Below are 23991 nucleotides of genomic sequence, written 5' to 3'. Positions count from 1 at the left end.
AAAACTGTGTACAGTGCATTTCTTTAAGCATTTTTTACCTTGAGACTTCTCATCCAAGGGCTGATCTTCATTGCTTTCACATTTCCCACATATGCCAGGGGCCTGCAGTCCCAAAGGTGGTCTTCCCAGTAGACACCAAGGCAAAGACATGGAGTACCTCAGCCTTCTCCATGTCCTTTGTCACATGGATTCTGGTCCCCCCCACATCCCTTGCCAAGTTCAGCTGCAGGTGGTTTTACTTTGCCTTCCCTAACCCTACCTGCACAGGGTCTCTGCCCCCTCACAGGATACCTGTACCAGCAGCTTTCCATACAGATTTTTTCATGGTGGTGCATGGCAGTGAAATGATAGGCAGTGGGGTATGAACTGAAACAAGAGAGGTTCAGCTAAGATACAGAAAAAAAATCCCCCCCCACAATGCACATTTCATGTGGGTTTTATCTCTGTCCTGTTCACCTACAGAGTTCCTGCATGTTGGTCAGGAAAGGCAGCAGTCAGCAGAGATCTGCAGCACTGCTCAGATGCACATTGTCACCAGATCAGCAATGCAAGCCAAGGCCCAGAGCAACTGCTGTACTAGAGCAAGCAGTGAGAGACACAGCACCTGCACAGGATGCTCAGACATTTGGATTTTCACTAACCTATAACATTAAAGAACAGACTGACAACTTTTAATAGGCCATTTTTTATTGAGTTAAGATCATGTTTCCCCACAGCGCGCAGAACGCACCATGAAAACAAAATACAGAAGATCACTTTAGTAAATACACACTGGTTAAGCAATGCTACCTTTTTTGGCAAAGTGCTGTATTTTGTCTGTTTTCAGCTTGTGTTAAACTATTAAAAATAAGAGCCACAGATTCTTCCATATCAAAAGGACTGCTACAAATAGAGAAGTGGCTCCGGAGAGAAGCTGCCATATATGCATAGACTGATGTACAGTATTAATCCCAACTGAAATGTCCCTTTTGAATCTTCAAGTTTGCTGTGTAGAAGGCACAGTTTAAAATGCAAATCTGTCCATTGACCAATACATATGAAAATACAATTTCAGCAAGATTCATGAATATCAATCAGTATGAGACAGTGCAAGGCCTCCACTTTTACAAGAAAAAACACACACTTTAATACAATTCAAAAAACCATATAAAAAGCCACACAGCTCACTATTAAAACAGTAAACCAAAACAAATCTAATTGCCCAATAGCTCCAGGCACAAAACAGGGCTAGACCAACATAAATATGTAAAACAAATTAACAAAAAGCCATTGATGTAGTACTATCTCACACAATAATATGGTTTCCAATATTACAAATTGAGAAGCACAGCTTTGTGCAACAAAATAGTTTATATCCTGAAAGATATAGGTTTTCATCACCAGAAAGTCATCTAGTAATGCAGTATAAAAAGATCAGTATCTCCCAATTCTAGGAGCAGTCTAAAGTTGCATTTACTTGCCTACTGAGAAGAACAGACCAAGGCTCTCATTTTAATGCCTGGGAGCCTTATACTCTCAGCTCCATCTCCCCATTAGGAGTTAAGGGATTACTTACTCCTTCCAACACAGGGAGGTGGAGACTCCATCTTCCTTCATTGCACTTTAAGAAAATTAAAGCTGAAGGAAAGTAGTTACTTTTATATAAAGAAAAGTAATACAGGAAAGCAAAGAATTTTCCTGAGCTAGAAAGTTGGCAGCAAGGATAAGGAAGTTTAAGCTAGACAAAAAGTTGGAGTGATAAAGGTAGGTAGATAATCTGAGGCAAGTAAGAGAGACTGGTGAAACTACAGCTATTTGCAGATAAACCAAAGTATTTGGACCACATGAGAATTGTTGTATGGACATGGGCACACACTGCTAAAACAGCAGTAACAAAATCTCTTTTGGAAAATCCTGGTGTGACCAATTTTGCTTTCTTTTAGTGTCCATGTGAATTCAATTTGTCAAAAAAAAAAAAAATCACCAAACAACAAAACCCCAAAAACTAGTGTATCCAGGAAAGCACCTCTTGCTTTTGTACATTTAATTATTTTCAATATCCCTTTGTGACAATCCTAATTGCAGTGAAGCAGCACATCTGCAGTGAAACATAGGTTATGAATGCTGTTCCCTGTATGCTAAGTAGGTTCCACAACAATTTCAGCTGCAGAACACACAACAGTACCCACTACATCAAGGTCAATTTGAATTGCTGGGGTTTTGCTTCAGTGAAATTGAAGCATCTGGCTGAATTTAAATACTTCATAAGTCTGGAACAATTCACATTATCAACCTTGTCTTATTTCAAGGACTCCTCACATGACTCCTTGTACCAATTTCTGTGTAAGGATTACTGGAAGACACAGCTGAGTGTAATGTTAACACTGTAATGCCCTAGGCACTAAACACAAGGGAAAACAGCAAGTCACATTAAGCACTGGCAGAAAGGAAGATAAACTTACTTTTGGTTTCCCCCTTCTCTCACTGAAGATTTCTGCTTCCTTACTTCCATTCCCATTTAATCCACTTCCCAGACTGATCTGGATCTATCAGGGTCCAGCATACCACTGGCTGCTGTGTAACACAGCTTTTGGTAACAGGTGAACTTTACCTGTAGTTGTAGTTGGCACTGCCTGCCAACTTCCAAAACATCTTGCTCAGTGCTCTTAAGAAAGCTACTTGATTGTTTTGAATGGCTTTTCTTTCCTGTTGGCCCATGGAATTGCTATTAAATCCTTCTGCCTCCAGTGGGCTAGGAGAACAACCACAGTTGATTGATCAATTTTTATACACTGTTATCACTGTGTTTAGCTCAGCATCCAATTCATCCTACCTCACACTGCCCTTCATTTCCAGTCCCCATTAACTTGGATTTCATTTTCATAAAGAATGAGAGAGAAAATTAGGAGAACTTTGAATAAAAGCTTCCTTCTAGCTACTTCTGAGCTACTCTCAATCTGTGAATATGAGACAATCTAATAGCAATTTGTAGCTCAGAAATAGCTGTCTATCAGCCTGACTTCTTTGAAGAGCAGTCAGCTACTGATAGATGGTGGACTGACCATTCTTTTAACCTTTCTCCTTTACCTAGACTAGAGATTAAATGAGATAGGGTAGGGGAAATACATGCTTCAAAGACAGAAATAGTTACAGAAACTCAAACTTTATCTGGTAAAGCTGCCAGTTCAGTTCTGTGTTGTGCATCTGCATGTTACCCAAGGGTTCACTTTTCTTCCCACTCCACTGTGAGGTACTACATCTGTAACACTGGTGCCATATTGTACTGCAACAATGTTGGTGGGACATATAACCCTCTTTCAATATCCATATCAAGTACCCAGCACACCTACACAGCCCCCACTAACACAGTAAGTTCTAGGAATTTAGGTGAGATGTCCTTCTTGAAACAGCTCAGCACAGCTATGTAATATCCACTGGCAGCTATAGAATTTCCTTGTCAGAAAGTAATCATATATGCTGAATACAGACAGATACACAAACTGTCAAGTACTGGTCATTAAAGCACATGACTAATTTTCTAACTTCGTTTTGATTAATGCAAAATGTAACTCATTTCCATCTCAGTTAAATTTCTTTAAAATACCAACTAAGAACCCATCTATACATCAAAGTTTATAAAACAGCACACAAACTATCATACTGATAGGCTTCCAAGACACTGATATTTAACATCAACATTTAGAACTTGATGCAAGATGATTGGAGACTTAGGAGTCTTTTGAAAATAATGCAACACTAGTTACGATTGTGTTTGAGGGATTGACAATCAGCTTCAGATTGACCACACTTACCTACACATGAAAACAAAAGCAACCTAAGAAACAATTAGGCCATAGATTAAAACCACAAGAGCCATCAGTAATTGAACTGACGCTGGCAAGGCTGGTGAACAAACAGTCCGTTGTGCTTGATTTGCCGAGAGTGGCAATCCCTGGCGAGGTTTTGGCGACGGAGACTGTTCCTGTTGAGACAGTGTCTTTCATTATGTTCTTTTATCCAGTGGGTAGGACGAAAGCTCTTGTTTTTTTCCAGAAAAGTTGAACTAGTAGCAAGAGCCGTGACATAGCAGTGAACACGCTGTCCCATTTCATTTGGGGCCTCCTGTCTAGAAATGTAACAAGCAGGTATCAGTCACCACTGAGGTTCATTGAAAGGACAAGCAAAACAAAGGGGAGAACGGGGACATCAGCATCCAGCACTTCAAAAGGGAACCCTTATTCTACTAGACAGAGATTTGGGCTGAGGTAAGGTCAAGCCACTTACCACACTGGTAAGTAACGTGTAGTGCTGCTAAATCACTTTCTGTGTGAGGGCCCCACAACAGCCTTAGGACTTTTGGCTCTTACCCTACTGTGCTCTTTCTTCCCCACACCACCTCCCTAAGCCCAAGATGCAACACAGATCAGAAATGTAAGGCAATGTGTGTCACACTGCTCCAGCTTTAGAAGACTTGAGAGTTTTCCACTAGGCAAAGTTTGGTTTAAAATCATCTTGAACACTGGTGGTTCAGCCTGAAAACAGAAGCTAACACTAACAAAAGTGCATTTCAATTGCCAGCCACACAAGTAAATCCAAACAAACAATGCTCATGCAGAGGAATGGAAAGGTAGACCAGTTGTGACACACATGAAAAATAACTCAGAAGGATTTTTCCTCAACCAGCCCCCTAAATGTCATGAGCAGTGAGTCAGCAGTTTTGGCAAACCCTTGCTTCATCATGCACTAGTGAAAAACAAACCAGCAGCCTATGCAAGCAGCGACTGACATATTGAAAAAGGACTTCCCTACTTGACAGAACAATCACTGGCATTTCCTGAAACTTCCAAAGTAAAGTTAAAAATAGCCTAGCCATTTTAAAAGCAAAGCAAAACCCTAATCTGAGTGCTACAGCTGGTATGAGACCAGTGGCAGCAGAGTTTCTTGCCTTCTCTCTCCCCACTCAGGGCCCAACAACCAGCTGTCAACTGGTCAGTCGTGCCCAGGAAAGATGGCTGCAAGACCAGGAACTTGCCCAGGCATGAGCAAGAGGTCTCTTGGGAAGTCTGTCTTTCAACATTAGCATGACTTTGTCATACAAAGTCTCTTCTGGAAGAGCTTAACTTGCAATTATTGTAGGATGTCTCTGTAGACGCAAGTCAGGTCTGCCATGCCCATGGTACACTTTGTAGCCTTACTCTGGGAGGCTGCAGGTGCCTGACATGAAGTAAGCTCTTCTGCCTCCTCCCACTGCACACTGGAGGGAAATACTCCTTGTCATCAAGGGAATGCTCTCTCCCTTATACTTTTTTCTTATTTCAAATATCCCAATCTTGCTTTTGGATCCTTGGGTAGTTTGATACGAAGGACTGAAGAGTAGAGACTGTGGAACAGTCATATGTGACATGCTGGTCTTCCCCTGTTTTTCACTGGATATTATCCTATACCTAGCACTTGAAATACCAAACAAAAAAGTGAGTAACAAGCACAGATCAATCCACAGTGCCTTGTAAATACATTCTTTGCAAATTACACCAGTTTAATTTACATGAGGGTACCTGCAAATATGGCACTACTATTTTCCTTGTGGAGTGATCCCTTAGTGCATCCAACAGTGCTGGAGGTGGAACTGCAAGTGAAGCCTTTCTAGGGAAAGCTATTACAGAGGCAGGAAGCCACACCAGTTATTGCAACCTGTATTTCCCAAGCATACCCTTAACTAGCAAAGGGCAGCAACTGTTAATTCAAACTGCTGTGGTTTTGTTATGGAAAAATATGACTAATCTGACAAATAGGGAAGTTTATACAACATCCTTTGGCTTTGAAAGAATTTAAAATGAAAAAAGAGATTTCCTCCACAAAAGGAGTAAAACTGGTTTAAACTTGCTGGCTGAAAATACTTTAGCTTTTTTCTCCCCCTCTTATCAAATACTCTTCCAGCAATGGTTTGCCAACCAACACTCTATTTGTCATCAAAGTGACACTGGGATAGCAGAGGTGGTTTGAATTAGCTAAACAGCCACATACTCTTCCAAAATGCAGCCTTTTGGTACCTTAGGTGCATTTGGTAGGCTGGCACTAGTGAGCTCCATGCACTGAGAGAACAGGGTTGATGAGACTCCCTCACATTGTCAAAATGCAGTTTTAGAGGGGCTGTGTCTTAAGCCAGACCATCACTACATACATTTGCTGCTGTGCTTCCAGTGTCTATTCTGCCAGAAAGCAGAAGTGTCCTGCTCATCGTGCTACACAACCACAGCTCACAAGAAACATTAAAGGCTTCAGACACCCAACCCAATCATTTCAGTAATTTTTCTGCACTTAGCATTTTGGCATGTTAAAGCAGATGTAGTTAGGCTTGATCAAGTAATCATTTGGCACAAAGGTTAGTCCTAAAACCAGTATTGCTTTGGCAGACAAGGCTCTAGAGGAAGCAGTGTTGCTAGCAGCCTGATCAAACAAAAAGCACTGTTCCAAAACAGTAGTACTTACTGTGCCAGTGTGCCTTAAGCAGCTTTTCTTGGCCCTACAATATTAAATGGCCAACCATTAAACCACTAGAGACTTCATAACAGCTTTTGAAACTTACCCTAGTATCAGTGTAACCAATGTTCCCAAATTCTGCAGTCTACCTCAGCTTTAGACTTAGTCTCACCCCAGTTATCACACAAAATATCCTGTACAAGAGCCTGGATCCTCTGACAAAGCAACAGCACAGAGTTCAGTATGAAGAAACTTAATTACACACCAGCTGAAGAGCACACCTCTAGCTTCCCCAGGCACTGAAGCAGCTTAACTGTGCTGTGTAACACAAGACAGGATCCTTCTCTGGGTGAATTTACATCAGGATCCCCATGTCAAGTGACTGAAAAGTCAGTATCCAACTTTTGAGTGTTACTATTCACTGCAAGTTGTATTTTAGATAAAGTCCTAGGGCATGTCCTGCAGCCTACAGCACTCTTGCAGATTCCTTCAGACTCTCATTTTAAAGGTGCTGTCTGCTCATAGTTTCCCCCAATTTAACTTAAACTAGACCCTGATGCTTAACATCCTAAACTGTCCTCCCCAAATAATTATACAAATCCCACACCAAGATCAATAGTATCAGCACTATATTTCAACATTATACAGCAGTATGTCATTTCAAAGTCACCTGGTTTCTTTGAGCTAAAAACTTGGAATATGGCAAGGGGTTGATTGGACAAGTCAATAGGCATCTACCTACAGCAACTCAAGTGCTATACTAATTTCTTCCTGTATATCAAAGCTCAGTATACTGTGATTTTTTTCTTTAATATCATTGTTTCTAAACTTAAGAACTAGATGTAGGAAAAGTCAGTCTTTGTTACTAACTGGGATTCACAAAACACCCAATTATTTCAAACCCAATGAACACACGGGGTCATAATGGCAAAGGAATCCTCTATTTGCATACAGCCATGTTCACTGTACTGAAACAGGGGCATACACCAACACCAAAGAATGGCAGGGCATGGCAAACATGCCTCTACAATAAACCCACATGGATAGATTTTCAGGACCCAAAAGCACTTACTTTGCTAAAAGTAGAAGGTTGCAGCACAGATTTTCACATTGAGGAGACTAAGTTTTGTGGAATCTTTCAGCTTACTTTTGCTCCACAAGCCACTTGCAGGCAAATTTAATCCTGTCCTTATCACTAGGTTGAGGAATGAAAAAAAACCCACAGAAGCCTCCCACCCAAACCCAAAGTCACTTCCCTGTCAGGATCATTAAAGGTCTGTGTTTCATCTCACAAGGTGACTGAAAGAATACTGACTAGCAGTTATGAAAAACACACATAGCTGTGAAGGGGGCAAAGTGCTTTCATATCTACATTACTGGCTATACAATTAACTGCCACCAGTTTACACAGGACTGGAACATACTCTGCAAGGGAGTAACAAGGCTCCATGAATATTCACTGCAGTGCCAAAATGCATACCCAACTGTTTGCCAACACTGTCATCTTGTACAACATTTTTCTGAGCAGGCAGGCACCTGACCACTCTACACACCTTGTGTGGTAGTCATGCTTTATTCACCTCCCTGAAATAAGCTGGAAAATTCAGTATTAAGTGTCTAAGCTGATCAAGGAGAAACCAGATATTTTGAGCACCAGAGCTCCTTGACAAGAGAATTCAGCCATACCTGGGGCTACCTGGGCTGTGAAACTCCTCATCCCCACAGGCAGCCTCATTAAGGCTGTGACAGGTGTTGTGGACAGCATACACAGACATGCTGGGATGCTCTATCAGGAGGTTCTCCATGGGACTGGTCTCCACTTTGATAGTGGTTAATCCACCTGCAGTAAAACATGGGGGAGGGGTAATAAACCAGCTCTCCTCCATAGGACATGACTCAAACTGGATGAAGCAGGACTCGCTGGCCTCCGGCAAGTGTTCCAGGGGAGATGATAAACAAGAGAAGACGGGTGAGCTGTCCGTGGCCGATGCTTCAACGAGGTCTGCTTCCTCCACGGAGCAATTAGTGCAAGTGTCTGCTGCAGGGGACCAGTCATCAGTGGAGAGGAACCACGGATGTTGGTGACAGCAGAAGGTCGAAAACAACACAGTTGCACACAGCCAGAAACGGGATATGAAATAATAATAAAAAAAAAAAAAACAAAGAAAAAGAAAAAAAAGAGCCCTGTTAGCACATACACAAATTTTTACTTCTTAAAAGCAGGGGAGGGGAAAAGGGAGCTCCCAGACAAGCCATGTTAGACACGTGAAACAACATTATCAGTACAGCTATATAATTGCGAAATAAGTCAAATAGATTTTATTTGTACAAGCGGTTCTGCTGAAGCCTGTGTCAGGCTTATAAACCTGACATCATTCTTCTCACCAATTTACACAACATGTAACATTTGTTTGGAAGACACCCTACACTCTAATCCCACACTGGTTTTGCTGATATAAAGTTTCCCCAATATGCTGGTTTGTTCACATGGAAGTAAGACAAGCAAGAGCCAGAGCAAGACAAAGGCAGAACTTATGTCTGACAGACATCTTACCTATAAAGTCAACCAGAATCCACTCATCATCTTCCTTCTCACTGAACTCTGGCTCTTGGCTGGACAAGCTGTCAATCTCTCCCACGAGCATGTTATTTAATCTCTGGAACATTTTTAAGGCAGGAACAAGACTTTGGCTGGTAGGTCTTTATATCCAAGGTTCAAGGCACAGCTCACACTACTAGCAGAGTGGTATAGACTTGAGATTAAAGTGCATAGATGCTTTATCAGCTTAGGTACAGGACATGCAAAACCATGACTTGTAAACAGTTTACGTGAAACCTGTAAAAAATGATGACAAGCGTCTTAATGACAAAACCACAGGTAACATCCCTAGGGAAACAAATCAGAAGTTAGTGCAGTCTGAGGTACCAATGAACATTTTTCCCTGAAGAGAGGCAGCTTCAGTGGCATCTGCCATCCCCTCCCAGCTAGATACAAACAAAAAGCACAATCCTAGGTCTCTCCTGGGAGCTGATTGCCTTTGTCTCAGACCTCCTTCCCAAAAAAAGTTCTGTTTAGGTGTCAGTCCCCCCTTCTCCTAAGGGAGGAGGTATATAGGACTCTTGTGTCTACACTCCCCCATCTCCCTCCATGTCAGAGACACACCAAGGGCAAGGGCAGGTTTTCTGCTCCATACAACACCTCCCCTGCTGACACAGAGGAGCCCCTGTGAGGGCTCCCAGGGAAGCCCAAAGCAGTGTTTCTTCTCTGTTCCACCCAGACTGCAAGTTAACACAGTAGCAAGGCACATCCTGTCTTGAGGTTCAAAGTACACCACAGAGTTACCAGCGAGATCATGTTCACAGCAACCGCCCAACTAGTCATGTATCCTAAGTCTAAGGAACATGGAAAAGTATTGGATGTGTTTAACTAAACCCAGTGCTTATTGCTCAATTCACTCCCCTAAATCTACATGTCATTGGTCACTGTAAGCCTGACCTCTGCATTTGGCAGTTAAGATGAAAAATCCCATTAGTACCAAGAAACAATGTTTAAACACCCCAGAACTGCCTTTGATATTCATATATGAGCCAATAAATAAAAGTCATTAAAGCGGGTAAAAAAAAGCAAAAACTATGGGGAAAATATTCACCAACTTAACAACAAGTTATTTTTGCCCATAGCAATATTTGAATCATTACAGCAGGTCAGAACTATTACAGATTAAATACCTGTTTGATAATTAAATAGGAAAGAATATATCCATGTAAGAAGTACCTGCATTCAGAAAGGGAGCAAGACACATGACAGTAGACAAACCCAGATACTAAAAGATACAACTCATGAAGAACATTATTTATATATAGATCAGTATACCTTGCTTTACCCTAGAACCCTCAGGCCACACCAAAGAGTCGTTTGGCCTCCTGTGTCACCTTATCCCAGGACACCAGACCCCATCACCCACTTATTCAAGGTAAGGACAAGCACTTGCTCCATGCAGCACTGCTCCTGTACACATTTATGCAGCTTCCTCCTTGTTCAGACAGCACAGAAGGAGAGGAGCAGAATTTAAAGTAGTCTTCAGAAGCAATATGAAAAGGTACAGTGAAACTCAAGGAAGTTATGCTCAAGAGAAATGACTGACTGCAGGAAAACACGAGACTAGAAACAACAGGCTCAGCTGCAATAGTGATACAGGTCTATTTTTAACAAAATGAAACATCAGGTCTCTCCTAGAGAGAGCTACAAAAATTATCAGAAGTCTAAAGAAAATCAACAAAATTTTAAAAATTGTAAAGCTTAATAGAGGGAAAGAAGAAAGAATTACGTGAAGAAAGAGGCAAACATTTATCGCCTTCTTCTATACCCAGAGCAAGCAGAAGTGGCTTTAACTGCAGCAAAGCTCAACTTTCAGTGGTTATTAGCAGGAAACACTTTTAACCATTAAGGTCTCTAAGCCCTGGATGGGTTACCTAAGGAAATGCCAAATGCCTACAGTGTTCCCAAGCACCTTCTTGGGAAGGTTTCAGTGCTTCAGTTACAGGCAGAGCTTACTATGGATAAGGAAATGAATTCTAAGTGGAAGCTTGAAGCCTGTAGTTTTCCAGTCACCTTCCACATCCTTCCCTAACTCTCCTGGCTCCAGGCCTATGAAAAAATGAGATTGTTTTTTCTTTAGGCTAACTAGTAAGCCATTGTGTGGCTGCTGATCAGCACTGGCTTTCCCTGTACTCCCACACACGTGTGTTGCCTCTTTCCTAGATGAAGCCTGGAGGTACCTTCAGGCAGAGGCTGCCTTTTTGTTCTCTGCAGAGGGGAGCAAGATGAGAGCTCAGACTCCTCTAGTAAGGCTCCCAAGGCATCACAGCAACATAAAATAATTACCCTCTAACAAGTAAGAGAGAGATCGCTGCTCCTGAGAATGTGAGCTAAACAAACCTCAGCTTTTGACCCACAAATGACTTTCTGTGGATCAAAAGCAGTTTGTCCCATTTTTCCCTTCCCCCAGCCCAAGGAGGATCCAAAAAAACATCTGAATCATTTTGTCCTGGTTTCATCTCCAGCTGGGCTTAAAACCACGGCACATTTAGAAAGTGGTTAATGCTTTGACATCCTTTTGGACAAGCGCCTTTAAAAAGGCCACACTCGTGTGCTATTGTGCAAGTCAGGCAGCACAAGAGAAGTTAGGCTGTTATCAAGGGCCATCGTCCGGGGAAGAAAACAGGACAGAGACCGAGAGAGGCTTTCGGGTTCTTAGTCAGGAACAGTTTGCGGCAGGAAAACACAAGCCTGGGAACAACTGACTCAGCGACAGTAATGATTGAGAGGCTGTTACAGATAACACACCGAATGAATGTCAACAATACAGTATCGCTGCAATACAAAAAGTATTTTTTTCCTTTTTTATGTTTTTTGTTTTGTTTCTAACCTAGCAAAGGAGATGAGGTATGTGCCAAGCAAAAAGAAAACACAACCAAAGAAGCCACCCCCCAGTCGGTCCCAGAGCAGCTCCGAGCCAGAGCCGAGCCGCCGATGCCCCGCGCCCCCAGCCCGCAGCTCCGCGGCCGCCGCCAGGAGGCTCCACACGGCCGCGGCCAGCGGCGCGGGCTCACCCGGCACAGCCGCGGCGGCTGCGCACCTTCCCGGCCCCGCTCCGAGGCTGCCCGGGGGGCGGGCGGACGAGACCGCCGGCTGCTCCACAGCCGGGAAATCGCCAAAAGCCCCCAGCCCCGGCGCCGACCCAGCGGAGAGAAGCCGGGATGGGCGCATGGGAAAACGGGGGCTCCGCCGCTACTGCTCTTCACCGCTCAGACAGTGGGAGCCCATCCCACCCGGGACACCGGCAGCGCGTCCGGTACCCGCAGCCCCCCACACACCGACTCACCCGCACCGCGCTGCCCCAGCCCCGCCGCCTCCGCGGAGCCCTTTGTTGTCAGGGCCCGGCGCAGCTGACGGACCGGCCGCCGGCCACGCCCCCCCGCCCCTCCGCCAATGGGCGCCGCCGCCGCCTGTCGCTAACGCACGTGACGGGCGGGCGGGGAGCGCAGGGGGCGGGGCCCTGCGCCTCCGCCCCGCCCCTCGCCCCGCCCCCGCGGCTTGGGGCGGATCGGCGGGCGGGAGCGGGGCCATGGCGGCGTTACCGGACCCTGCCCTGACAGGGACAGCTCCGCCAGACCGGGCTGCCCACAGCCCCGTACAGCCTGGCCTTGAGCGCTCCCAGGGATGGGGCAGCCACAGCTCCTCGGGGAAACCTCTTCCAGTGCCTCACCACCCTCACCGTGGAAAACTTCATGGTCTCCCTGGAGCCTTCTCATGGTTAAACAACCCAAACTCTCTCAGGGATTGTCTCTTCTTCATAGGAGAGGTGATCCATCCCTCCAGTCATCTTGAACTTGCTCCAACAGGTCACAGAATCATAGAACAGGTGAGGTTGGAAGGGAGCACAGTGGGTCATCTGCTCCAGCCTCCCTGCTCAAGCAGGGCCATCCCAGAGCACATGGCACAGCATTGTGTCCAGATGGTTCTTGAATATCTCCAGTGAGGGAGACTCCACCACCTCTCTGGGCAACCTGTTCCCATGCTCAGTCACAAGTTTTTCCTCATATTCAGGTGGAACTTCTGTGCATCAATTTCTGCCCACTGCCTCTTGTCCTTCGGCTTGGCACCACCATGAAGAGCCTGGCCTATCCTCTTGTCGCCTTCCCTTCAGAGACTGATGGACATTGGTGAGGACCCCTCTCAGGTGCCTCCTCTTGAGGCTGAACAGGCCCAATTCTCAGCCTTTCTTAATAAGAAAGATGCTCCAGTCCCTTGACCAACTTTGTAGCTCTCTGGTAGACCTGCCCCAGGAACTTCATATCTCTCTTGTGCTGAGGTCCATGTCCATCCAGGACTCCAAGTGGGGTCTTAGGGGAGCAGAGTATAGGAGAAGAATTACATCTCTCAACAGTTATTAGGCTGAAGCACTTTAGCTGGGCTGTAAAGCCCTAGAGAACTCATGCACTAGATCACTGACTCCATCTTTTAAGGAAAAAGATAGAAGAGGCAATGAATGTAAATGCAACACTTTTCATTTTAGCTGCTCTTTTCTCAGAAAGGAATTTCCAGACAGTGAAATTACAGTCCAGGAGAGCTGGTGTGGTTGTGCTGCACACCTTCAGCCACTTAATATAACCGGGTATATCAGAAAGTTAATAGTCACTTCAGACTGCAGTGAGTGCTGGATGGGCAAAGCTCTGTGTCCTTCAGAAGATGCTGAAATAAATCAGTGATATGTAGGCAAACAGCATTTTACATGCAGCATGTCCTACCAATTTAGGATATTTCACAGTTTCAGTTGTGCTGCGGAACTTGGTTTATTACAAAATAATAGCATTTTGTAATAAAATACTGTGTGCAGCTTGAGTGTGTCGGTTGCTAGAGTCCAGATAAACTTGATCTTTTAACCTCAATGTTTAATGATATCTTTTTTTCTACTTTTTTGCTTTCTCTTTTTTTTTCCCCCTTCATTTTCTGGTAAGGACAAAGCTTCTCTATGTAAAACAAAATAAAGTAGACTTTGGAAAAATGCTGCAAAGTGCCTTCCTGTGGCTGGGAATAGGTTGTGTGAGTTGACCAGGAGACTGCCTAGCTGTACAATCTGCAATATTTTTGCAAAAGCTTCAATCAGCTAGCATCTGATGATACTTTTCCATGCAGAACTAGCCATTCCTGAATTAAAAAATCAACTTTATTTTTATAACATCAGGACTATCAAGGGACATAAACAAATAGTATATTTGATTGAGTTTCAGTTTATAAGTTGAACAAGAAATGAGAATGCTTACAAAGTCTCCTCAGGTTTCAATGATAGTTGCTTCAGGAAGGGGGAGGGGAGAAGCAGCACATATCTGCAAATTCAAGATAGGCGAGACAGAAAATTAAATGTACAGAATAAATGCCCCAAAGGACTAATCTGTATTGCAAAATTACATTGTGTTAGAACACGTTAATTAAGGTGATACAAACCACTTAGTGTAGACAAGAACTGTCATGTTTGGCAGCTGGGTTACCTTGGGTCAACAACAACCAAAAATGTCAAAGCCTTAGTCTTTCTTTGTACTGACTGTTATATTAAGCATTAAATGTTAATCAATTAACATAATGTATTTTTCCAGTGTAGGCAAGCCCTAGGAAAGCTTGGGTTTTATTTGAGACACAGACTCCTAATGAAGATAAAAAGTCACTGTTTATATTTTTGAAAGTCCCCTGAGAAGTAATTGAAGGAATAAAAGCCCTCTTCTTCCTGTAGTGTTGCTCTCAAATTCTTCCATTTTCATTTAACTTATTTCTTAATTTTCTATTGTAACAAAATGGTGGAAACAAGGAACTTGCTTATTCTTTCTCTCAAATATCATTGCTGTTGGCAGGAGAAAGGCAGTTCTGAAAGCTACTCTCTTTCTTAGCCTGGCAACCATCACACTTTTGTTCCATATCTGACAAGTACTTAAGTATATGAATGGTTTATAGTGAAATGAATTGTGTGTGTGGACTCAAATATCTGCTGAGCAAGAGCTCAGGTATTTCATCCTGCACTCACTGAGGTCAATCATAAATTTTCTGGTGGTTGCAGTAGTGCAGGTTGTGGCCTTAGGTGCTTTATCCAAAGCCTTTCAAATCAATTAGCCTTTCTATTGATTCTAATGGTTGTTAGAGCAGGCCCTCAGCAAAAGAGATACAGTTGCTTGGACACAAAAATTTACCCAGAAACTGGCCTTCCTTTGAGGAATTTGATGCTTATATTTGTATTAGAAAAAATATTCGAAGAGATGTCTGGAGGAAGGGAACCATTCATATTTGCAGTAACACGTGCCCATGCATGATTCTGGATTTATTGGTATGAGTTAGCAGCAAGCCCGCTGTACTTTCTGTGTGCTCAGTGGCAGCTTAATGGCACAGCCATTGCTGCTCTGTGTGTCCTGGGAACAGTAAATGGCTGGGCAGCAGTCCCCTGTTATTTGAATTGTATTGATTTTTCAAGATCCTACACATTAATGCAAGGCATGACCTATTGTCTGGGTTCCCACTGCGATGAAATACTACAGCAGCATTTAGCAGGCACAATATGTGTCTAGCCATGGAGTAGAGAGTGACCTTCCTACCACAGGACCTGTGAGTTACAATGAGTGCATTGAGCCCACAACAAAGCACTGCCATGTGTTGTGCCTCTTGGAGAGGCCCTGATTCCACAGCCGTGCCTGTTTCAGGGGTATGTGAGAATGCAGATCTCTCTCTGCATTAGAAATACTGAGTAGCAGGAGGGAGAACCACACCAAACAGAGCTTGCACATACTAAAAAAATAATCTCCCTCTAAACCTTGGACAAGATATATCCTCCAGACAAAGATAAATAAGAATTCTTTCCAAACAATGTGTAAAAACCAGCTTGATATCACTCTGATTTACATAAACACACCCATTGTTCCCACACAGAAAAAACCTGGCATATCAGTACAGGAACCTCCACACCAGTCACCTTTGCTGATGTGTGCCATTGTTTTAAGGTCAGTCTAGCACAGCTACCAAAATGGAAGTTTCTGTTTAATGGTAAGTTATAAACTGATGTCCTGAACTTAACCCTGGTTAAGACGAACTCTAAAACCTTTTGCCCTACAGCTTCCATCTGGCTGTGGCAGAAAGTCCTTTGCTGTATGGGAAGAGATTCTGTGTGATACTGCAAGATCACAGCTGTCAGATAGATCCTGATCTGTCCTACTGAATGCATTATGCAGAAACAGCCAAGGTTTCTAATTTTAAAAATATCTCAAGTTTATGATTAACCACAATGAAATACTGTTGTGTTGGTTTGGATTTTTTATTTGTTTTTCCTATGGAGAAGATACTAGCTACTGTTCAAAAGAGCCCAAACTCTTCTGTCCAAATTTAGGTACAAACACTTCAAACCTGCTGTTTAAAGCATGAACAGTCTAAACAGATCCAAGCCTAAAAAAGCACAGTCTGACATTTGTATGCTTGTACAAATGTCAGTCCCATTTTTGAAGTGGACTTCGAGATTTAAACATCAGTCTCAACTAAAACAGGCACTGACTTTACTGCTCTTCTTCCCCTGACTTTATTTAGTGCAAAGATTTCTGCAACACTGGCTTCAAGATGACAGATTGATTGTTTCTGCTATAAGTCACAAGTTTCTAATGCTATTTTCCCAAACATCAAATTACAATTTGAGTGAAAGCAGGCCTTTCCAGACTTTTATGCAAAACAGGTGTTAGAGACCTGTTACTGTATTCCTACAGCATGAATTCAGCAAATTCAAGAATCCAATTTAGACATGACTAGAACACTCATGATTTGGCTGAGCAAGATCCAAGGAGGCAGAAATTACTGGATATGATCCTCTAAGACAGACTGAAAAAGTTGAGGGATTCCATTTTCAGAATAACTATTATCTTAACACAATCTGTTTTAAGGCAATCTGTTGCCCTTTTCAGCAGAGTGCATTTTAGGAAAAAACTCATTTTCCTTCAAAACTGTCAAAACACAAATCCTGCTTTTTGTATTGTTTGAGAGCAAAACCAGGTACAACTCTGCCTTCAAATTGCCATTGGCAGGAAGCCATTATAAATCATAGCCAGATTGAAAAAATAATGGTAAGCTTTAGCTGCACTTTTCTTCATGTCAAAATAAAAATCCTCTCAGAAGTGGTCTGAATAACTCTGTTTTTTTCTAGAGCACCCTCAGTGGCAGCATTTGAATTGTTAGCTTGGGCTAAAGTGTGTTGGGCATCACAGTAGGGAGTGCTGTACCACAATGGCAGCCAGCAGAGAGCCAGAGCCAGATGCCTCTTCTTGTCATTATGGGAATGATTTCTCTCCTGAGCCCAGAGGCATTCATCAAATATTTTCCATTGGGATTGTCTGTCCTCTCTCATATTTGTTTCTTGTACTAGAAGTCCAGTGCATTTTCACTATTCTTGCCTGAACCTGTCCTCTCCTTCAGCACTCAGTAATAAAGGACTCTATTGTACCTCTGGGTACAGCCAGGAATACTCTTCTACTGTTCTCTTCTTTGCCATGTGATTAGAGAGCCTTTCCAGAAGCAAACCTCCCACCTAACACAGCCAAGCAAAGTGTTCTTAACAACCAAAGGGGAAATGACCTGTGAATTTTTGACTGTGGCATTGAACATGAATTTGTTACATTTATTAAATTCTTGCACGCTTCAGATGTTGATGGGTTATTACCATGGTTATTAACCCTTCATTTTTTTTGTTCTTCATTTCTGTGGTGATGTCAGGATGATCAGCACTCCACAGTCAATGTATAGGCAAGTCTGCTTTATCAGTTAATACAGGTTGTTTTGGAGGAACTTGCCTTGGTCATATAATTTATTTTCCTCAGCTGGATATTTCTTTTAAAGACTGTCAGATAATGTTCAGTGAGAGAATAAGCAGTGTCTGTCTGTATTATATCTTTTGTTTAAATCACATAGGAAGGACGGACAGCGTACAAGATCACTTCCTCCTTAAATTGTCAGCTCAAAATGTGGTTTTTTTTGTGTGGCTAGCCATGCTTAAAACCCTTCCTTGAATTTTTTCTGCACAACCTCAGAGTCAGCAGACACACACTGCTCACATCTCTGAGGCATTTTTAGTCTCACCAGTGATCCATTTGTTGCCTTTTGGCTCTCCCACTGATTCATATGCTTCCTAAAATAGAGCTCACTATCTTTGTTCTGTTGTGACAAGTTACAAAAGAATTGGCAACATCAGTTTAGCACCAAGTAATATGAATCATATCATATGCTTAGATGTGCTTGAAGTTCAACTATAAGATTACATCTAAGTGTAAATTACCATTATTTTTGAAAAATTTCTTAGTCTTTTCAGGGTACAAAGCCACACGCCATAATTCTGCATTGTTATTCTTTTCAGCCATAGATGTTTCTTGCAAATACTGAGCCCAATGTTCCTCACCATAGCTCAGACCAATCCCAATTAAAAAAAAAAAAGTCCAAAGGCTTCTGAGAGTAGAAAAAATAATGTCTATTGCAATGGAGGCTGAGGTGATCATGGTGCATAAAAAAGACATGAACTTTCCTGCACCCAGGTCTCAGGCACTGCATTTGTAACAAAGCAGTCAATACTTCACAATGTCCTTAGCTTGCACATTCCAATTCCATTTTAACATGGGATATATACAAATATATATGTGTCTTTGTGTATTTAATATTTTTTTAATGCAGTGCATTACAGCATATATGCATGTTTCTGTAGCTCACACACAAGAACACCAGCACTCTGTGCCAGCTGAGTGTGGCTGAATGAATAAATAATGTGGGAGGTCTTGTCTGTGGGGTTAAGCATTTCACAGGAGCCAGGTGTGAGCATCATCCTTGCCTACTGAACCTCTGCAGCTCAGGATCTGGTATTACAGCTATTTTTTCAGATAGCATTTCAAATTGGTCCTGGATAATAATGAATTTATGAGGTCTTAGTCTCTTCAAGATTTGTGCTAATGAAGCCTTCAGGCAAGGGACAGATTGTCCCTTCCATGTGCCCTTCCAGCTTGGAAGAGGTAATGTTCACAGATAGGTTTAGCTTCCCTACATAACAATATAACTCCCCAGGTGACAGCAAAGGTTTTAGTAAAAGTCATGTTGTGCAGCCATTGCAGTGAGAGAGCTGTAGCTCCAGGTTTAGTTGCGAACCTGTTGCGTGGCTTTGGGCAGACTGTGTAACTCTGCCTGAGTTCCTCCTGTGTAGGATGTGGTCGGGCAGCCAGGCACTCCACTGGGATGATGCAAGAGAGCTGTTTGCACTTAACCCTTTCTACTCTAGGCTGCCTAAGAACTTTTCAAATGGCTGTAAGTTGCTGGAAAGGTTCTTGGGTAAGGTGAAGTAGAGCTGCTCCTGGGATAATCTTCCAGCTGATAATTCAGCAGGTGTGAGGTCCAAAACATAGAGAAAGTAAGTTAGTATTAAATTCTTAAACAAATACACCAAAACATGAGTGACAGTATGACAGCAAGTGACAACTTGAGAATGATGCCTGCCTAGCACCTGGTATTTCTCAGGACTCAGCCCCAACAGCTGATGTGGTACAAACCATTTGTCTCACCTATGCCAGTGCTTCAAGGCATAATACCAAACATATTTTAAAGATACACCTTTCATCCTGCTGTAGTGAAAGTGCTGAAGTGTAATAAATAGCTTTTTATGAAAAAATTTCTGGCTGAAGCAGGGCCTTTCAGTGTCTTCCAGGGTTTTTGAAAAAACACGAGTGGTTGTGACAGAGTGTGGAATGTGTTGTGAGAAAACAGGCAGTTCAAGAGAACAGATAAATAAAAGACTCTGAAGTTGAAAGAACCCTTTTTCTCTGGATCTGAATTTTGGAACGTAATATCACTCAAATGTCAGTGTTTGAGTTATTAAAATGGTGTAATGAGATGTAATGGCCAGAGCTGCAAGGACAGTAAACACAACTGCACTATTATCAGGACAAGCTGAACTTCCAATGGTGCAACAGGTCAAACAGCTATAATCATAACACCGTACCTGGAACATGCTAAGGGGAGGCTGCACATGAACATAATGTACCTGGGCTCTGGGACTATAAATGGAGCAAAATTGGAGATTTATAGATCCCAGGCATAAACCAGCATGATAAAGTTTAAAAAAATTTGAAAGTAAGATGGGAGAAATATAAGCTTAGCATTCAACCAAGCAATTTCACACCAGTTAACTGCATAGCTGAAAAAGATAAGAGGTTATTTAAGACTAGGAAATCCAATATTTTATGTCTGGTCAAGAATAATCCTCTGCAAGAAACACAGAGCAAATGAGTAGGGAGCAGCCCTGATGAAATATTCTGGATGTTGCATACTCTATCAAAAAAAGCAAACCACATAGTGAGAGGTACAAATATAAATAGAGGCAATAAAGCACATGAAGTGATTCCTCCACTTTCCCCAGTACTGGCAAAGATCGGTGGGAACTCAGCAAGCCTGGCTTGGGCAACCATGCTTGGGAGAGATAAAACATTCATCAAGCTACAGAGGAGACCAATGTGTATAATAAGAGTTCTAGAAAAAAATTACATGGGAAGACAGGACAAACAGGGGTGCTTGTTCTATTGAAGAGAAACCTAACAGAAATGTGAGAGCAGTCTTCAAAAAGAAAGATATTACAGATTAATAAGACATTCCATTGCAGCAGAAATAGGCTTTGGTTAGACATTAGGAAAAACTTTCTAAAAATAAGGCCAGTGGTGCATTAGGCAAGATTGCCTGGGGATTGTAAATCTTTTTAAAAGAGATCAGATAAAACTTAGTCAGTAATGACAGAGATAAAATTTATCCATCTGTAAAGAGTGGGATGGTATAGATAACTTCTTGAGATACCTTTTAATCTCTATTTTCCATGTTCATCCACAAGATGAGTGTTTGTTTTTTTTCAGACTTGCTTGTTTATTCATGCTAGTCACTTGCTTCTTCATCTTAGAAATGGAAATCCCATTATTCAGTCCCAGTCAGAGCTGAGTTCAGGTTTTTCTTGTACTCTGTAGCAACACAATGTGACTGTTAAAGGTGCAAAGACATAAAGACAAAATTTAAAACTGTGTTAAATTAATAACTATGAGCAAACAATCATACCAGACTTATCATTGGCTTCAAATCAAAAGAGTTTATGAAAACAAGTCCTAAGTCGTGAGTCTTAGGTAATTCACATGGTCCCTTTGACACTTCAAAGAGACTGTGATGCTTGGATGAGATGTGCAATTTTACTGGGACAGGCAAGGCAGAGTCAGGAACAAACCATTTGGATCCACTCTGCAAAGCAGCTGTTCCCACTCTTTCCACATGAGAAGTAGGAGATCTGCCATGGTTTCACTGTGCTGCCAGCACCACTGACACTTTTATACATATCCACATCCACTGCCAGCAACATGGAGTCCCTCTCACACAAAGGAGGTGGCAGGTGGATTTCAAGAGTGCTCCCACTGAATCTCTGGGGTCTTCAGCAGAACGACTTGAGATGAGCTCAGCAGCACAGACCTCTTCCTGCCACCATGGATGCCTTTGGTGGTTTTCTTCCCCCAGTGCTCCTACAGCAGTGGAATCAAAGCATTGAACAGCTGAGCCTTCTGCCTGTATTCTGAAAAATTTGATCAACATTTGACTATGTTTCTGTCTCACTGCTCAGGATCTGGTATGACAGCTATAATTTTGGTTACTACTGAGAGAATTTTAGCTTGGCATCAAATTATTTAAACTCCATTACAGTGATCCTTGTTGGGACATGTTAAGGCACTTACCTCCTGAGCAAGTGCCTTACCAAAAGGATAAAATGCACCTATCTATTATGATTAATATTATTTTGCTAAAGATGGAGGGCACTTTGGCTGCCCTCCCCCCAGGTTGCTACAGCAACACACATCTGCAAAGAGTCATTCTTCTAATTGTGCCAATTAGGCTTATATAAGGGTATTTCAGTGATCCAAATGCTGTGGAAAGCACAGTCTGAGGTCTGGCTGAAGACAAACCTCATGCTCCAAATGCTAATGAAATTATTTTAAACCTCCTTCTGGTGTAACTGCATTAGTCACAGTGAGCAAGGAGCAGTGTAGTAGCTCACTGAGCTGGGCAGGTTTGCTTTACTCTCTGAGGGAAAGAAGCACATCAGGAGACTTCTGAAATGCTTTTCTGAAACAGAGGAAAAAAAGTGAGCTTGCATTTTGTTTCCAAACATTATTTTGCTATCAAGAAAAGGAAATGAGAATGCAAACCCAGCATGTAAAGGGTTAATGAGATTAATGATTAATACTTTACATCCAAATGGTGCCAGATTAATGACTAATGCTTTGCACTATACATAACTTTTTGAATAAAGCTAAATTGTGAAATACAGAGAGGTGCTCAGGTCAGCAACAGTGAAAGTGCAGTAACTGTCTGATTGACCCCTTTGACTGGAGCAATGTGGAAGCTGCAGGGCCACATGGAAACTTTGCAGCCAACAGCAGAGTCTTTCTCATGCAAGAAAACTGCTATTTTCTACACAATAAAATTAAGCTAAGGAGTTTGTAATAACTTGCTGCTTATTTTATTAGCTTTATCCTCCAAGGGTGTTTTTGCAACCCAGATCATTATGTGTGAATAAGAAACACTTTTTGAAAACCTGGACTACTTGAGATGGTTGTCATTAAAACATTAGCAAAAGACACTGACTTGCTGTTATGTGACATTATAACACCACACTTGACGTGTTTTGCTGATGGTGTGACTCATCATAGGAGTTTCCTTGAGACTGGCTATTGGAACACCATCCAATTGCAATAACTGCTGTCTGAAACCTCCTGAAACAAAGAAAATGATATCTTTAAAGTGAGACAACTATGTCTAATTACAGCCTGTGATGGTCATAAAATAACTGTCCAAACATAACAGTACAGTTGTTCAAATATGCAATTATATTAATCCAAAAGAAATTTAAAAGGTTCAAAAATCAACATGCTGACTCTTTCCAATTCTCATCATCTGTAGCAATGGGTTTACTGGTCAGGCTGGAATATTATTATTGTGTAGAATATGGAGATACAGGCTTTGATACAATGTTTTCAGATTATACAGTCACAGAATCATAGACCAGCTTGGGTTGGAATGGACCTTAAATATTATCTAGTTCCACCCCCCTGCCCTGGGCAGGAACAACTTTCTATAGGAAAGTATAACAATGTCACTTTGAATAAAAGTTTATTCTCATTTTTTTTCCCACTAAGTTGTTGGAGGCCACAAAGTAACTCACAAATGCATATTTGTATAAGATGGACCTTGTAATGTCTTCACATTAAAAGGTGATAGTAGCTTATATAAGGTAAAAGATGACAAAAGGACCCCTTACAGGAGACAAATCCCAATGCTACCTATATTTAAGAACTTCCTAACTTTAGGCTGAAGTATGAATCACCATGTTGGAGCAATTTATTTTACCCTTGCATCAGGCTGCCTAGGGCTGCAGCCTTTGACTAGGAATTAGACTGGGGAGCTGAATGTGAAATGACAACGCCAAAATGTCCCTTTGTCAAAGAGGGGGTGAGGAGGAGGCAACATGGTGTAAGAAAGCAACCAGAGAGGTTCCCCAGCTTATCATTTCCAGAGCCAGTGCTGACCTACATTGACTTGCCTCCCAGAACCAAAGCTCTGCCATGCTGGTGCTGAAAGGATTACATCCCCATGGTTTTCAGTTTTCAATCTTCCAACCTAAAGCTCCTTTCTCCTTAAGATTCTCAATAATTGTTCTGCTTCAGCAACCAGAGAATCACCATAAATCACCTTTCTACAGTACTTTTCCCCCTTCTGTGCTCTCTCAGGGTGTTTTGTCATTGATCTTGTCTGCCCTGCAACTCTTTTCACTATTTTAGCTGCATTTAATTAGCATGGCCATTTATAATGCTCAGAACTGGAGTGTTTGTGGATTTGAAAAGAGCTGATTTCTAAAAGGTGTTTTAGAAATGCTTTGAGATTCCACATCACCAGAA

General features: G+C 42.2%; 1 protein-coding gene across 5 annotated transcripts; it reads right to left on the bottom strand.

Moving 5' to 3' along the window:
- Nucleotides 1-669: 669 nt before the first annotated feature.
- On the bottom strand, nt 670-12461 carry TP53INP1 (tumor protein p53 inducible nuclear protein 1). Of its 5 annotated transcripts, none has more exons than XM_054644335.2 (5): nt 12345-12461; nt 9014-9295; nt 8146-8497; nt 6469-6502; nt 3952-4105 (listed from the first exon to the last, which is right to left on the bottom strand). In XM_054644335.2, the coding sequence occupies exons 2-5, from the start codon at nt 9123-9125 to the stop codon at nt 4088-4090; spliced, it is 516 nt and encodes a 171-aa protein (XP_054500310.1). In that variant the 5' UTR covers nt 9126-9295; nt 12345-12461; the 3' UTR covers nt 3952-4087. The 5 variants fall into 5 exon arrangements, with proteins under 5 accessions (XP_054499810.1, XP_054500142.1, XP_054499892.1 ...); XM_054644429.2 differs by having other exon boundaries at nt 8146-8494; XM_054643835.2 differs by lacking the exon at nt 6469-6502 and having other exon boundaries at nt 670-4105.
- Between the last annotated feature and the right edge of the window lie 11530 nt (nt 12462-23991).

Source organism: Agelaius phoeniceus, chromosome 1 (genome assembly GCF_051311805.1).
Source record: "Agelaius phoeniceus isolate bAgePho1 chromosome 1, bAgePho1.hap1, whole genome shotgun sequence".
Classification (NCBI taxonomy): domain Eukaryota; kingdom Metazoa; phylum Chordata; class Aves; order Passeriformes; family Icteridae; genus Agelaius; species Agelaius phoeniceus.
Note: the sequence above shows the minus strand (reverse complement) of the source record. Positions and strands in the feature narration are given on the sequence as shown.